General features: G+C 36.6%; 1 protein-coding gene across 13 annotated transcripts in view; it reads right to left on the bottom strand.

The window, feature by feature from the left end:
* Nucleotides 1-16,059, bottom strand: part of ppfibp2b (PPFIA binding protein 2b) — a 306,312-nt gene that overhangs the window by 14,414 nt on the left and 275,839 nt on the right. For all 13 annotated transcript variants that reach the window (XM_051922751.1, XM_051922758.1, XM_051922761.1 and 10 more), the window contains 5 exons: nt 15,685-15,807; nt 11,978-12,103; nt 11,601-11,789; nt 10,063-10,242; nt 4,578-4,643 (listed from right to left, as the gene is read on the bottom strand). In XM_051922751.1, coding sequence (XP_051778711.1) covers nt 4,578-4,643; nt 10,063-10,242; nt 11,601-11,789; nt 11,978-12,103; nt 15,685-15,807 — 684 coding nt within the window. The remainder of the gene's footprint in view (nt 1-4,577; nt 4,644-10,062; nt 10,243-11,600; nt 11,790-11,977; nt 12,104-15,684; nt 15,808-16,059) is intronic.

Raw genomic sequence — 16,059 nt, 5'->3', positions numbered from 1 at the left:
CAGATCTATTCTGCTATGTGTCACAAAAGTAACAGAATTGCAATGAGCTTGCAGTATAAAAGAGAGCATTTTTGCCAGTTGTTGAAGAAGCAGCAATCAATCAGTAGCTACTGCTATAAAACTATGACATTTAATATTCTGCCTACTAAGTCCTACATACTGTTCACAGAAACACTAGAATGAAAAAACGGATTTTAACCCTTGTCTGTCACTACTTTCTTCTTCTCAGATGCCTGATATTTCTTACCTTTCACTACATATACCACTTGTTTCCTAAAGGCAGGACCCTCTTACTGTTTTTGTGTTACATGAGGGTACCTTCCTCTAATAAGTTAAATAAGAAAAACAAACAAACCATGGCATAGTGGTGTAGAGGTTAAGGGCGCTACCTCACTGTAGCTAGGACTGGGACCGATTCCTGAATTGGTCAGAGGAGGTGTGGATTTGTATGTATTCCCCATGTAGTAAGTTAACCAATGACCGCTAAACGGCCTGGTATACCGAAGTGCAAGTTGATGTGTGTGAATATACCTTTAATGGAGGGCTGGGTTCTGCAGTGTTTCATGTCGGTGCCACCCTGCCAATGGAGTAAGCAAATTAAGTAACTGAATGGACAAAATGTTTAATTAAAGTGCAGTTTTCTGATTATCTGTGTTTTATTTATAACAGAAATGAATGTACTAGTGAGATATGCGGTTTTGTTTACTTAGTATTTTGAAGAAGACTGATTTGAATATGAGAGCTTGCTGTGTATAATATAGTGTTATGAATGTCCTTGTAAGTAAATATTAAAAATAAAACATACCTGAATCAATAAGCCATTTATATTTGCCACTTATCATAGGCATGCTATAAAGTACCTGCCAAATAATATAAAGCCCTAATTGGGACTCATCAGGTGTACGCACATTTTCTTCCCCATGTGGAGACCGAACATCAGATGTCAGCACCTGAGGGAAAGCATCAGACATTGCACCATGGTGGCTGGTTCACTTATTTGACAGAGTGTAGATCAGAGTATTGCATGTATAGGCCTGATCACAATCTGATATTTGGGTGGTTACCTCTCAGGTAACACTTGTGGTTGGTTGGCCAGTCGGCAAACATCCGCCATGCCTTCCCAGGTGCGATATGAAGATCATAGAGCAAAAGTGCATACACCCGATGAACTCCACTTAGGGCGGTACATGTGTTGCGTAGTCTTTGCATTATTTGACAGGTACTATATATACAGTATATACGGTATATATTTTTTTGGTCTTGTGGTCACAGTTACTTCATAATTACAAAACCACTAGTTCCATTAGAGCTTAACTAAATGGTCCTCAAGTTCAGTCCTGCAGATCACCTTAACTGCAGGTGTTCATCCCAGCCACCTTCCGCTTTTAATTGGACTCCTAACTTTATTAAACAAGCTGTTATTTACAAGTTTCTGCCTTTGTTGTGTCAGTCCAGAAATTACAAAATGGGCTTACTAAATTTTTGGGGAAATGCAATAACCATTTTGACATTAGTTTTTTTTTTTTTTTGCTTTTTTAAGATTTTACTTCTTTTCTATTCTGTTCATTTAAGCGTTTTCTTATTAATTAGCTCACAAATGAATTTTATACTGAGGTAGCTGCTTCTCTGTTACTATTTAGCTACATTTGCACCTGTGTCTGTACTGCTCATCACTAATCACCAGTATCTGGATACAATTAAGGGAGTAAACTCCACAGGAAAAGATGAATTAAAAAGAAAACAGTAAAATTCAACATTTAAAGTTATGGCAAAAATGCAAATTTCTGAATTTTGTTTACCTGTAAATATACTAGCACATATTTCTAAATGCAAAATAAAAAAAAGACGAATTAAACAATTAGATCCTTTATTTGCAAAGCTAGTTGAGATGAAAACCTGTAGTCACAGTGCTAGCCCAGGGCTGACCTTAGGAATCCCTGCATTAGAATGTAACAATAATGTGATATCCAGCACATCCAGCCTTTTTGTGAAGTGAGCATACTTTATAAAAGGATTCTGTTTCAAAATGGTAATATAAAAAAAAAAAAAAACAGTACTAAACTACTAATTCTGTGATGCTAAAGGCTATACATGGGCCAAATCCAGCAGAAGTAAGAACAAGGAAAGCATTACTGCCAAAGGGTCCTCAGCCTGTAGCAAGTAATATACATGGTGGTCACTTCTAAAATTTGTATTCTGCACTACTTGAGTGGGTGTAGTCAACATTCTCAGGATACAGAAAATGTTACTATATTAACCCGATTAAAACCACTTAAAGCACTGCTACTGGTAGGCTTTTTTTTTTCTTTTACTTATTTGTACTTGTTCACAAATTAGACGTTTATCTTGTCCAGGTAACACTGTTTCCAACTGGAGTGTTAGTTTTTAGTTATAAAGTGTAAACCTTTAATGCAAAACTAAAATTCATTAAAATAACAAAGTTCTGTGTTAATTTGTGTTACAGTACTGTGCCTTTTTATAGTAACAGAGTTTAAAAAAAGGTACAAATAACAAAATTCAAATCTGCCAAAATATTAAAGGTTCCAACATATCACATACAGCAGTGGTTCCCAAAGTGTGGGTTGCGTCCCCCTGGGGGTCACAATAAAGAGATGGGGTGGGGGGAGGGGGGTTGCAACAGAATTTCTAAAATAAAATAAAAATTGCCTTATGTATTAACGTCTTACAATAAAAGAATCACTGCGTTAAAAGTATAACATGGTGTCCTGTCTACTGATTCAATTTGACAGTCTTTGACAGCTGGGGCAAGGCGAAGGACTGAATATTGGTGAAGAGGATTTTGCTAAATAGTTGCATTTCACATTGAAAAGCAAGTTGAATTTTTGTTCAAGATGGAAACAGCTGTACCAAAATTCGATTCCTACACTGAATCCACCACACCAGGATAATTCTGGACAAGATGGCTAGCAGCGTTTGAGTTGTTTGCGGATGGCAAAGGACTAATTTTAACACATAATGTATTGGAAGCGACAAAACAACGGAGAAGGGCATTACTTTTGCACCATACGGGTCTGGATATGCAGGATGCATTTTATACTTTGGAAAATACCAGTAGGCCAGCAGATTACAACAGAACATTAGCTGCATTAAACACTTACTTTATGCCTCAGGTGAACATAACTTTTGCAAGGCAAGCTTTCTACCAGCTGACACAAAATCAAGATGAGACTATTCAATAGTTTTGTTAGGCAAGCAGCTAAAGAAAGTGGTTTCGAGGGTGATAGAGATAATCAAATCAGAGAAGTGGTATTAAGCAAGTGCAATTCAGAATACAAATGGAGGAAGTTGCTAGAAGAAGGCTCAAGGGTCATGCTAACATGGAAAGCGTGAGCTCAGAATTTACCATATTAAACATTGCTAAAATGAGTTCTTGAATGACTGGAATGAATCAAATGTTGTTTTGTCAGTTGAAGTTGACCAGAAATTAAATTTTATAAATAAAAATTATTATTATTATTAAATTATTATTATTATCTTCTGCTAGACACTTATTCTTCTTTGGATCGAATTATTGGAGAGAGGTATTGTTTTACGACCAAATATTATTTGCACCATATCAACAGCTGTCCATAAAATCAAGTTTTCAGCAATTGTATGCAGCTTACTGGCTATTGCAATGCGAAATGCAACTTGATAACTAGCTAGTAATTCTTTTTTCATTGGTAGTCACTGCCAAAGTAAAAATGGCTTGCTCCTTGTCGAGGTAATTTAGCTTTCTTTCAAAGAATTCCACAGGCTTGACTTTTTTGTCTAGATGTTTGGTATTTAAATGTTGAAGTATCTTTGATAGCTTCATATTTTCTTTTGACAACACTTCTCGTCAAACTACATCCATCCATTTTCCAACCCGCTGAATCCGAACACAGGGTCACGGGGGTCCGCTGGAGCCAATCCCAGCCAACACAGGGCACAAGGCAGGAACCAATCCTGGGCAGGGTGCCAACCCACCGCAGGACACACACAAACACACCCACACACCAAGCACACACTAGGGCCAATTTAGAATCGCCAATCCACCTAACCTGCATGTCTTTGGACTGTGGGAGGAAACCGGAGCGCCCGGAGGAAACCCACGCAGACACAGGGAGAACATGCAAACTCCACGCAGGGAGGACCCAGGAATCAAACCCAGGTCCCCAGATCTCCCAACTGCGAGGCAGCAGCGCTACCCACTGTGCCACCGTGCCGCCCCGTCAAACGACATGCTGGGATTTATTTTAAATAACAGTAAAACCATATCTGAGCTATTCATCGCTTTTCAATCTATTTTTTTCTTTTTATTCTTCTCACTGCCAAACATAGAAGGTTCCAATAATCTTTGGAAAAAATGTATCCATCTTTAAGAAAATGGGTATAGCTTGTACTTATCGTTGAATATTTGATATTGTACTTGTCACTCAACAGTACAGCGCACAGCTTGTACCTTAAAAAAGTTTGGGAAACACTGACATACAGTGATTTAAATGTCCAAAAATGTGTAAGACTTTTTGTTAATTAAAAAAAAAAACAAAAACAATGCAACATTACATTTATCATAACTCCTTTTAAATACTCACCGTAAGGTTACTGATGCCTTCAGAGAGTACACCAATTTGTTTCATTGTCCCTTCTGTAACCTCTATCTGTAAAATTGGGCAGCAGTTATATTAATCAAGTTTAATTTGTCCAAATAAACTAAGAAAACGACATACTGTACATTATAATTTTATGAAGAGGATAACTTTCAAAGAACTTAAATAAAAAAATAAACTTGATATAAGTGAAGAATAAGGAACAGACACCGTTTTAATGGCAGGACTGCAATTCACCACTGGAGCAGTAACACTATAGTTGACACTATCTTATATGACCTAGGACTTTTCCATTCCAGAGAAACACATCCACAGCATGTAATCAAAAGAAAACAGGAAAAAATCCTATTTTGCCATTAACTGAAGTTCGGAGAGAAATTGCACATAACCTGTGAATTACTGCAAGAACACTAATAAAAGCATACAAGGATTCATTAAAGGATTTGAAAATTCACCTAAGTGCTCACATCACATTAACAATAAAAATATTTTGGTGCATTTATAGTAACTATGTTTGTACAATATAATTATTTATTATTAATGCTGGCAAACCAAATATGTAACATTTTATATTCATTTATTGAGTGAAAAAGTAGGTAAAAGCAGGTAAGAAAATACATGAATGGAACAGACTAGTACCCTGTCCCAGTGATGTTCCTGTCTTGCGCCCTGTGCTGGGACAGGCTCCAGCTACTCCTAACCCTATGCTGGATAAGCGGGTAAGGAAGATGGATGGATGGATGAATGAATGGAACAGCTGTGTGTCTTACTTCTATTATGTTTTCAGTTCAAATAGATATTAGCTACAGAATATTGGTGAAGATACACATTAGGAAACATTAATTGTAAGGACTGTGAGTGTGTCATGGAAAAAAAAAACTTCCACACTCTAGCCATTGAAGTTTGATGTTGGTCTTGCTTGACAGGTTATGCTGTGAAACATGCAATGTGGCCCATGATTTTGATGTCTGGCTCATGGCAACCCCAAAATTTGGCTTTCAGTCCTTCTCATGGCCACCAAAGTTGTTGGAGCCATACCTGCAGATAAGAAATACACGGCTGTGTGCAAACAGAATGGAGGTGTGAGCACACAGTGTACACTTAGTATTTCTGACATAGACAGAACTCATGCAACAGTGACAGGAAAGTCACAGCAGCACGTCCAGAAGCAACTCCCAGCAATCTGCCATATTCTACATGCCAATGACACACGTGTCAACTGAGGGGTGAAAAATGCAGGCGGCATAAACACTGACAGTTTCCTCCTCGACTTTACACTTCACTCGCAAAACAAAGTTATGCATACTGTTTTGCCAAGAAAATCAACAGCATCCTTGACCGTTCCTCAGTGTTGGCCTAAAAGCAGGAAACACTTCACTAACGATGAAATACAAATGATAACGCAGCAAGATACTGCAACGCATACCGAAAACGAAAGATCAACCTGAAATTCTACAGGAGCTGCAAGAATAATTTTCCATTCCCTTTTATTTGAGGACCACACAAATACTTACACGGTTTCGAGAGCTCCTGTACCGAAAAACGTTTCTCTAAAATTTTTAGTCTAATAAGCTTTTCAGTTATACTATCTTTTGTCTAACTACACTAAGTAGGATGAAATTATTGTAGTATGTGGACCATAAGTTAGCCACATAGTTTCAGACGGAGGCAAATATGGACCCATTTACTGTATATTATATTAACATGTTATCAGCTTCATATCCGTGTCTACCCAAACCAGAAGCCCTGGATGACAAGAGAGGTTCAGTGGCTGCTGAAGGAAAGGAACACTGCCTTTAGGTGTGGTGACAAGGCTCTCTACAGCATGACACGGTTCAACCTGAAGACAGGCATCAAAAAGGCTAAGAGGGACTACAGGAGAAGGATTGAGGAGTACCTGGACAGTCATAACAGCAGGCAGGTTTGGCAGGGAGACTAGCACTTCACCAACTACAGGACCAGCCATGGAGCTGCTGAAGGTGAGGCCTCAATGGCAGAGGAGCTGAACCACTTCTTTGTTTGCTTTGAGATGGAACTACTAGAGGCAGCTGTTACACACGCAGCAGAAACTCACAACAACATCGCCCCCTCCCTTAGGGTGGAGGAACACGAGGTGAGATGCTTGTTCCAGGCTGTCAATCCTAGGAAGGCAGAAGGTCCCAATGGTGTCCCTGGACGTGTGTTGAGGAGCAGTGCAGAGCAGCTGGCTGGGGTCTTCACAAAGATCTTTAACCTGTCACTGTCCCAGGCCTCAGTTCCTCCCTGTCTGAAATCCTCCATCTTACTCCCTTTACCAAAAAATTCACCCATAACCTGCCTGAATGACTATCGGCCAGTAGCGCTCATCCCGGTGTTGATGAAGTGTTTTGAGAGACTGGTCCGGAGTCATATCATGTCCTTCATCCCTCCCACCTTTGATGCACACCAATTTGCTTACTGGGCTAACAGGTCTACTGAGAACGCTGTTGCTGCTGCTCTCCATGCTAACCTGTCCCATCTGGACCACCAGGGGAGCTACGCACGTCTCCTCTTTATCGATTTTAGCTCTGCTTTTAACACCATCCTCCCTCACAGATTGGTGGGCAAGCTGCTAGCCCTGGGACTCCCGTATTCCACCTGTCGATGGATTGAAGACTTCCTGACAGACCGCACACAAAGGGATAGGGTGGGCCCTCACATCTCCTCGGCCATCAGCATCAGCACTGGCTCTCCTCAGGGGTGTGTGCTGAGCCCCCTGCTCTTCACGCTGTACACACGATTGCTTCCCGCCCACCACAGCAACACCATTGTCAAATTTGCAGACGACACCACTGTGGTAGGGCTCATCTCTGGGGAGGATAAATCCACTTACAGGGACGAAGTGCAGCAGCTGACAGCATGGTGCACTGACAACAACCTGCTCCTGAACACAAGTAAGACCAAGGAGCTTGTTGTGGACTTCAGGAAAAAGAAAACGGACATCAAACCACTCTACATTGGAGGGAACTGTGTGGAGAGGGTGTCAGACTTCCGCTTCCTGGGAGTCCACATCATGGAAGACCTGTCTTGGGGTGTGAATACAGCTGAGCTGGTGAAGAAGGCTCAGCAGAGACTTTAGTTCCTGAGAGACCTCAGGAAAAATAACATCCCCCAAAAACTGCTGGTGTCCTTCTATCGCCGCTCTATCAAGAGTATCCTGTGCTACTGCCTCTGCATGTGGTTTTCCAGCTGCACAACAGCGCAGAGGAAAACAATTCAACGGATCATAAAGACTGCCCAGCAGATCATCGGCTGTTCTTTACCCTATCTGGATGAACAGCACGGCTCTTGCTGCCTCAGGAAAGCAGAAAACATATTAAAAGACTCCTTACACCCCGCTCATGACAACTGTTGCCATCAGACAAAAGATATAGGAGCATCAAAATAAAGACTAATAGACTGAGTAACAGTTTCTACCCTGTTGCTATTAGGGCACTGAATGCCACCTAATCACCTCCAATGCAGCAGTACAATAGATGACATCTTGTGCAACAGTGTTCATGTGCAATTAAGGTCTTATGTTGAATGTTTTTGTATTCTACCTTATTTCTTCTTATCCTTTCTTATACTATTTTATTTATATTTTGACACCGCAGGGACTGCACCTAATTTCGTTGTATTTGTTATAATGACAATAAAGATATTCTGATTCTTTACGCTAAATATACTTGTATATTCATAAACTACAAAGGCTATGTCTAACAAAGGATTATTAGCACACCTGTGCAGACAATGCAAGAGTGACAGTTCTTGTATATGGTGCTCCAAAGTTGTCTTTGTTAAATACATTTCTTATACTTGCATATTGCTGGAGTCTAAAGAACATTTTTATGTACATGTGCTGAAGTGTAACTGGGGATCGGGATATTTACCAGTCACTCCTATGTGTTCAAAATTCATATTCAAGCTTATCATTGTAATGATGGATTACATTCCTATCAATTTCCTTTTATTTGAAAACCAGAGGTCTGCATGTCCCACTAGTACTAATTAATTTAGCAGTCACGTCTGAAAAACAGCCACTTCCTGAAAAACAAGGTGAAACGTGAAAAAGCAAAAAATGAGAGATAGGCTTGTTAATTTGATATTTAAATCAGGAACCTGCAATTATTCCTGGTACTATTATACTCTGTGTATGTGGAATTAAAAATATCATACATTAAATATTTTCATTTTGGAACAAAACTCTAAATCTTAAAAATCAGTGCCATAAATGGACATAAAATATGTAATTCAATAAATTAATCTAATTAAGTTTTTCTAAAATGAATGATTTAAACAATTCTGTGTTCTCTACATACCTTGAGCTGATTTTCAAAAAGACCACTTGCCACATGCAATCATCCTTCTACTACCAAACTCATAATTTAGCAATGATCTCTATGTTGAAAGGTTAGACAATGAATGTTATTAAAGTTAATAATGAGTATAACAAAATTATGTTACAAGTTTAAACAAACTTACCAAATGCAACAAAACATGAAAGCCTTTAGTAGAAGCATATTTTTCAAACTAAAAACACGCTACATCCTGGAAATGGCTGATATTATTAAAAACAAAGGACCACATCACATGCTCATTTTTTCATTTTAAAGATTTTTTTATCTACTATATTATAGTCATAATGAAATCTTAACAGTGCAAGACAGTTTGACTAATTTGATTTGATATACATTCATATCTGATTGATACACAATCAATAACTTGATGTGATTAATATTATATTACAAAAGCTACAATACCGTATGTATTAGTAATTTTCACAGCACCCAAGATGAAAAGACAACTGTGCAGCAATTGAATTTACTAAATTTGATTTATTGTCAATCAGATTTAGTTGTGTGCTATATATAGTACAGAGTATATACAATTTCTAATTACAACAAAATATTTTCTATAAAAATAATCTTTCTTTCACTTATTTCAAATACCAAATAAAGTGAATAATGAATTATAATTCTGAGTTCTTTTGTTTCTGTAGTGTTCAAGGCTTTGTTGTATAATTAATCCATATAAATATTAAATATGCTAACCAAAAAATGAACAATGCTAAAATGCATGATACAAAAATCTTTGAAACTTTCAAACTGAAATTGCAACAAATAAGAGGTTAATACTATAAATGAGTTATCAATGGTGCAAGCGGTTTATACTGAAACATTCAAAATGCACAACCAATGAAATTATTAAAAATAGGCACAACAAAAAATAAAAATGTAAAATGGTTTCTGTATATATCAGCTGGAAAACGACAAACACATGGCCATCAATTAGAAAAAAGATCTAAAAGTTGCAAGAGATTTTGAAAGTCAGTATCCTTTTTAGTACATCCTACATAATTTCATGCCCATGGGTCAGCATTTTAATTGTTACAAGATGGCAAAATGTTACTGGGTGTTAGATTTTTGGCAGCATCGAGATGGGATGCATGATTTCAGCTTTTTTGTCCCACCTGAACCAGTTCATCCAAGTCCTTGTCAAAGATTGGGCTAAGTCCTCGGACTCCTCCATAAGAGTCTGGGGTTCCATTTACTGAAGGATGGCCTCTGTCCATTGGGCAAATATAATCAACAGAATCATCCAACTTTTTCTTTCTCAAATGTCCAAAGTTTGAAAATCCAAGTTTCTTTGGCTAAATTTTGACAAAAAAAGAAACATATCAATTTTTGTTTCTTCTGTTTTAAAAATCTAAATAAATCCACATTTAAACACCACTAGGAAAGACAAAAGGGGACATGTTTTTAACATTTTTAAGTTTGAAAAACAAACTAAAATATATCAACTTTGACTTTCTTTATTACATTTCCATTTAAAATTTCAGCACCTTTTTTGACAAGGTTGTAACACATCAAGGAGAAGCAGTATGACAGAAAGATAGTTGGTGGGGTTGTGTGTTACCTCTAAAAACAAGTTTAGAGGGTTTTGAATTGCATTAGTGATCAACATTTGGTTTTATAAATATGACCTGTGGGTAGGAGTTTGTTAATGTTGAGTGCCCCCTGTGATTGCAGAGTGAAAACGCGATTCACTGGGATGTCCTTCTCAGATGTAGTAGCATCATAACTTGTGAGGGAGATGTGGCTTTAAGTATTTGAACATGCGCATTAATATCTTGAAAAAAGTACTATTATACTAATTCATTTCTATTAATTGTAGATCACAATGTCCATCAATTATCCAACCCGCTATATCCTAACTACAGGGTCACGGGGGTCTGCTGGAGCCAATCCCAGCCAACACAGGGCGCAAGGCAGGAAACAAACCCCAGGCAGGGTGCAAGGCCACCACAGTAGATCACAATGTCCCAGTCAAAAATAAGTTTTCATATAAGATCTTACACAACTTAAAGCAAATTAAGCTGGAGAAAGGAGGGTATCAAATCCAAACTATAAACTGTATAAAATCAACAATTTAATTAATTTGATTTGATGCATTTTAAGAAATGTCACTTTGTCTGTTGAGAGAAACCAATTTATACTTGAGATATGATCAGCTTATGTAATAAACATTGATCATGGGCTATAAGCAAACGACTGAATTACATAACAACTTTGGAAATTTATATTTAAAAGAAAAAATGTAATTTGAAATCCAAACACTTTTCTCTTTTCAATGAGAAAATGATGATCAAATATGGTTCTTTGGCTATGCAGTCAGATGCTTTCAATAAAATGGGTTAAAAGCAGGCAATTTAGTACATTTCTCCCCAAAGTTTTCTTGGTTTTGCTTACATTGTTCAAGAAAGCATAAAATACCAAGTTATGTTTGTCTAGAATTTTTCGGTTTTCTTTCTGGGTACAAAATAAATAAAAAAGATGAGAAATTTGGTTTGTGTAATTAGAAATGATGAAGTCCAAGCTTCTGGTACCGTTACTTTTAGGCTCTTATGCACAAGTATTTCCCTTTTTGCTCATTTAACACTGAAAGAATACAATTTATGATGTATAAATTCAACTTTATAAAGTCGTATTCATTTAATCAGACCCTTACCCGGACTTTTGCAGTAGTTGTTAGAGATGTGTATGTGGAGGATTCCATGAACTCTCTTTTTTCTTGCTGTGCCTCTAAACCAATTAATGTGTTGAAGTTGGTAGTCAAGTGTCTTCTCAAAAGGGTCTTCTGTGTTGGAATGTTTAAAAGCATTGCCATTGTATCAGAATTGAAGCGAGGCTCTAAAATCTGGACAAACAAATAAATAAGCAAACTAGCAAATCATAAAAAAAAAAAAAAAAAACAAATTTCAATTACAGACAAATAAATTAAACACAATCATGACAGTAATAAAAAAATGGGAAAAACAAAAAACAAAATTGATTAGAAGGCATGTCAGTTTGTCACTATATAAAACTGTTCAAGCGTTCACTTACAATAAGCCCACCATGCACGCCACTGCCTCGGAGATTTGGTGCATACTCTGCCAAATCCACAGAACGCAGCCACTCCATTACTCTATGGTTGGACCATTGTACCACTTCAGAAGGAGTTGTGTTGTGCTAATATTAGAAGAAAAAGGCATGTTATTTTATTTTCATATACTGCACATTATGACATGCTTTTTTTGAATGACTATTTTAATCATATATAATACTTATATTTGGTAATTATTGTGTGTATATATTTTCCAGCTTCAATTATTAGTATAGACAAGAGGACAGAATACATTTATATTCTTTAAAGAGCAATGAAAATTATTATCCAGCTATTATGCTCCATAAAGTCATGTCACCTATCTTGCTAAAATTTGCAAGCCATACATTTTTTGACAATATGTTAAGGAATTTAATATATGTATTAATACAATTATAATTATAATTTTTCAAACTTTATTTATTGTATGTTTACTAATAAATATGCTCTGAGACTAAGGAAGACATAAGGTTCAAGGTAAGGTATTTATACTTACTAGTTATGGAGGGGTGACATGCTGCATGTTGATTAGCACATGCAAGTAAGAACTTCACTCTCCACTCAATACTTGACTATATGACCCTATGAATCTATATGCTGTTGAAGTTTCTATTTGGTAGTACTTAATTCTATGACTATTGTTTGTCTTTCTGTAGTTTTTTTTTTACTAGATAATAATTTATGTTATCATATTTTTATTTCTTGCACCTTCACTTTGTTTACTTTTCGGTGCCACATTGCTACCACATGAGGACCACAAATTCTTCATCCAAGATTTTGGATATATAAAAGAAATGTACATGTGGAACTTACTGGTAACGATTCTCTGGTAGTCTGGATTTTTCATATGCTTTTTTGTTTACAGCATTGGACTCTAATAGGTACAGTAAGTTCTGTTTGAGCTTTTGAGAGATTTGCAGCCAAGTCTCTCCAGGCCATTTCTGGCCCGATTCAGCTCTTAAACCAAGCTTTCTGTAGTGAGCCAGGGTGGTCTGTTTTCTTCACAAAATTTCTCCATTGTGTATTTAAATCTAACATTTTTACTTCCTACTTGTAATACTTTACATTTGTTAACATTAAATCTCATCTGCCACATATCAGCACACATCCAGTCCATTTATAATGTTTACCATAATGTCTACCATTCCATGTAATTTAGCAATGGGAGAAATTTCAGCTTGATATTATATTTTACTTAATACTTGTACATTGTATTATAATATACATTCTACTCCAAACTTTTTTTTTCTAAGGGTAGTATGGAGGGGTGCCCAGCTGGCAAATGTTTATCGGGGCAGAAGCACACACCACAATGGCACGTGCCAGGAGAAAGTTCAAAATAAAACCTCCAGGATGGACCCCATTCCTTTCAGGTGGCTGTGTATTAATAACCTCTCTTAGCAGGAATTGCAAATTTAGGGAAGTAAGATGCTGCAGGACCTCATTGCCGACAGACAGCAAACAGGGCTACAAACTGAGGACACAAAGAGTTAGTGCCCAGTTGAAGGGTACACTCTCACTAATTTGTTATGGTGCAACATAGCGCTGTCCCTCTATGGGAGTGGGTAGCTAAGGAACTGGAATAACTGGTCACTAGACACCACAAGAGGGAGTAGAAATGAACAGTTTGGTGCATCTTCAAGACAGATATGTGGGTGAACCATCTCCCTCCATAGATGGGGAACTGATAGATTTTGACTCTTTGGTGTCATTTTTGGTTTAGATGGTTTTTAATGAGAGTTCAGCCTGCTGTTACAGCTGACATGATTTATTCCTGCTTTAGGGTTTGCTGAAGTACACGATCATTTTTCAAAAAGCTATTTTTAATTCTCTGTCACAACACCAGTACATTAGAAAAGACAACCAAATATCACTAAGCTAATGCTGGATATTACTTTCTCCTTCAGAACTTGAAGGAAAGCTCAGACACGCTTATACTTAATTAGACATGTACTGTATATCTGACAGAATATAGTGCAATTTAAACATGTTTCCTCAGTGTTGACAAACAAATGCTCAAACACTACATGTTCAGCCTACCTCTCTCAATTAGACATGTTATGATGTTAGACATCATAGATTAAATATCACATATAATACTACATCACACATAATACTTTGCATTTCAGTGGTTTATTCTAACTTAATGAATTCCAAACATGTTTGTGAAACTTTGTCTACCTGAGCGTTCAAGGCCAGAAACAGCCCAATTAATTGGGTGCCAGTTCATTACAACATACAATCATTGTCATTAATCCAATTTGCAATAAACCTAACTAGGATGATTTTGAGAAGTTTTGGGGTAGTGGGGTGGGATCTGGGGGAACTGAAATACACAGGCCAAAAAAATAATACAAAAAAAGAATCAGAGGTGAGTATCGAACCTTGTTTCCTGTGGCTTTGCATGACTGTGTTACCAATTACATTTGTAACTACTTATTTAGTATTTAGGCATGGGTTACAAATGAAATTACTTCACTTTAAAATAAAAAAAAAAAAATCCCAGTGTTATCTGCAGTTAAGACCAGCAAGAATATTTTGTAAAAATGCGAGTACCTCTAAAGTGGCTGCTGGATAGTTACATCACTAGAATACAAATAACTTGGTCATACTTGTATATAATTTGATGGGACCTTTTGGAAATGCTGTTAATTGTACATGACTTGATGAATGGCCACTAGGTTTGCAGACTTGACTGACCTGTCCATATAAAGTCTGCAGAATTTTGTAGACAACTTTATCTTGAATACCACCTTAAACATAGTTCATTAACCCAATATTTTCATGATATTGTGCAAGCATGCAAGAGACATTCTTTCCCAGGTGGAAATGCATAATAAATTTGTTTGTATAACTGTTGGTGTCACCCAGATCATGTCAAACAACTTACTTATATTTCAATTACATTACACCAGAATATTAATTCTTTAAAACATAAATCCAGTCATGATGAATGGTCCACACATTGAAATTTGAACACTGAGAAGTCACAGAATGTCTGTGCCAGAAGAGGGTCCATAATGGCAACGCAATGATCTTCATAGTGTTACAAAGTCTGAAAGTGTTTGGAGATAGTTTCATAATTGCATTATTACACATAAAAATGTGTCGTTTTGATACTTGAAAAAATTAAAGAGGATAGCTCTCTATTTTTTTTACTGTTTACTTAGGCATGCAACTATAAGAGATACCCTATGCAAGTACAAAAACCATAAAATTCAAAATATTTACCTAATTAAAATGAACATTCGTAGGGTTTATTTACTGTAGTTGTATAATTAAAAAAATGTATGTATGAAGATGTAGTTTTCTTGAGTATGCATATTTTGAAACATAGATATGTGAAGTATTAAATCTGGTAAAAAAGAAAATTAATCTAAGGAAAACCATGCATATTTAAAAATTCTAAGAATTTTAAATGATGTCTACACTGACACTGATAAATGTTATATTACTCTTTTTATTAGTTTCCCATTTCAAGCAGGCAGCTTATTCAACACTCAAGATAGTTCACTACTCTGATATAATGCATCTGATTCTTTGTAGTACTTTAAGCCAGTTCCAAAAATAATAACATAAAGCAACGTATGTATCTAGGCTGCATCATAAAAAACCTTTAAATACTTTATACCATCTTGCAGTGATGATTGTATGTAGGTCTACACACCTCATCTCCTGGTCTGCGTCGCAGGCAATTTGGATTGAACTGGTTAACATGGAGCACATGAATAGCACATTTAATACTGAGATGATGGAGCTGACTGGTAACTTTAAGAAAAAGAAGGTCATTCTGCAGGAAGAAAATAATATGTTTAAGGAAAAGAACTGCAAGGTTGATTACTGTTCACTTATGTTTTTTTTCAAAACAGTAATTATTTGGTAATGCTTTTGATACCTATATGAAGCCAGATTGCAGATAGACAAAAATTTAAAAAAATATTTCTATAATGTTTAATTTTTGCCCACTACCAGTAGGCCAAACTGCAAAAAACAAACAAAAAACAAACAATTGCAATTCTCAGATAGTGTTAAAACATGTTTA

The sequence above is a fragment of the Erpetoichthys calabaricus genome, chromosome 2 (genome assembly GCF_900747795.2).
Source record: "Erpetoichthys calabaricus chromosome 2, fErpCal1.3, whole genome shotgun sequence".
Classification (NCBI taxonomy): domain Eukaryota; kingdom Metazoa; phylum Chordata; class Cladistia; order Polypteriformes; family Polypteridae; genus Erpetoichthys; species Erpetoichthys calabaricus.
Note: the sequence above shows the minus strand (reverse complement) of the source record. Positions and strands in the feature narration are given on the sequence as shown.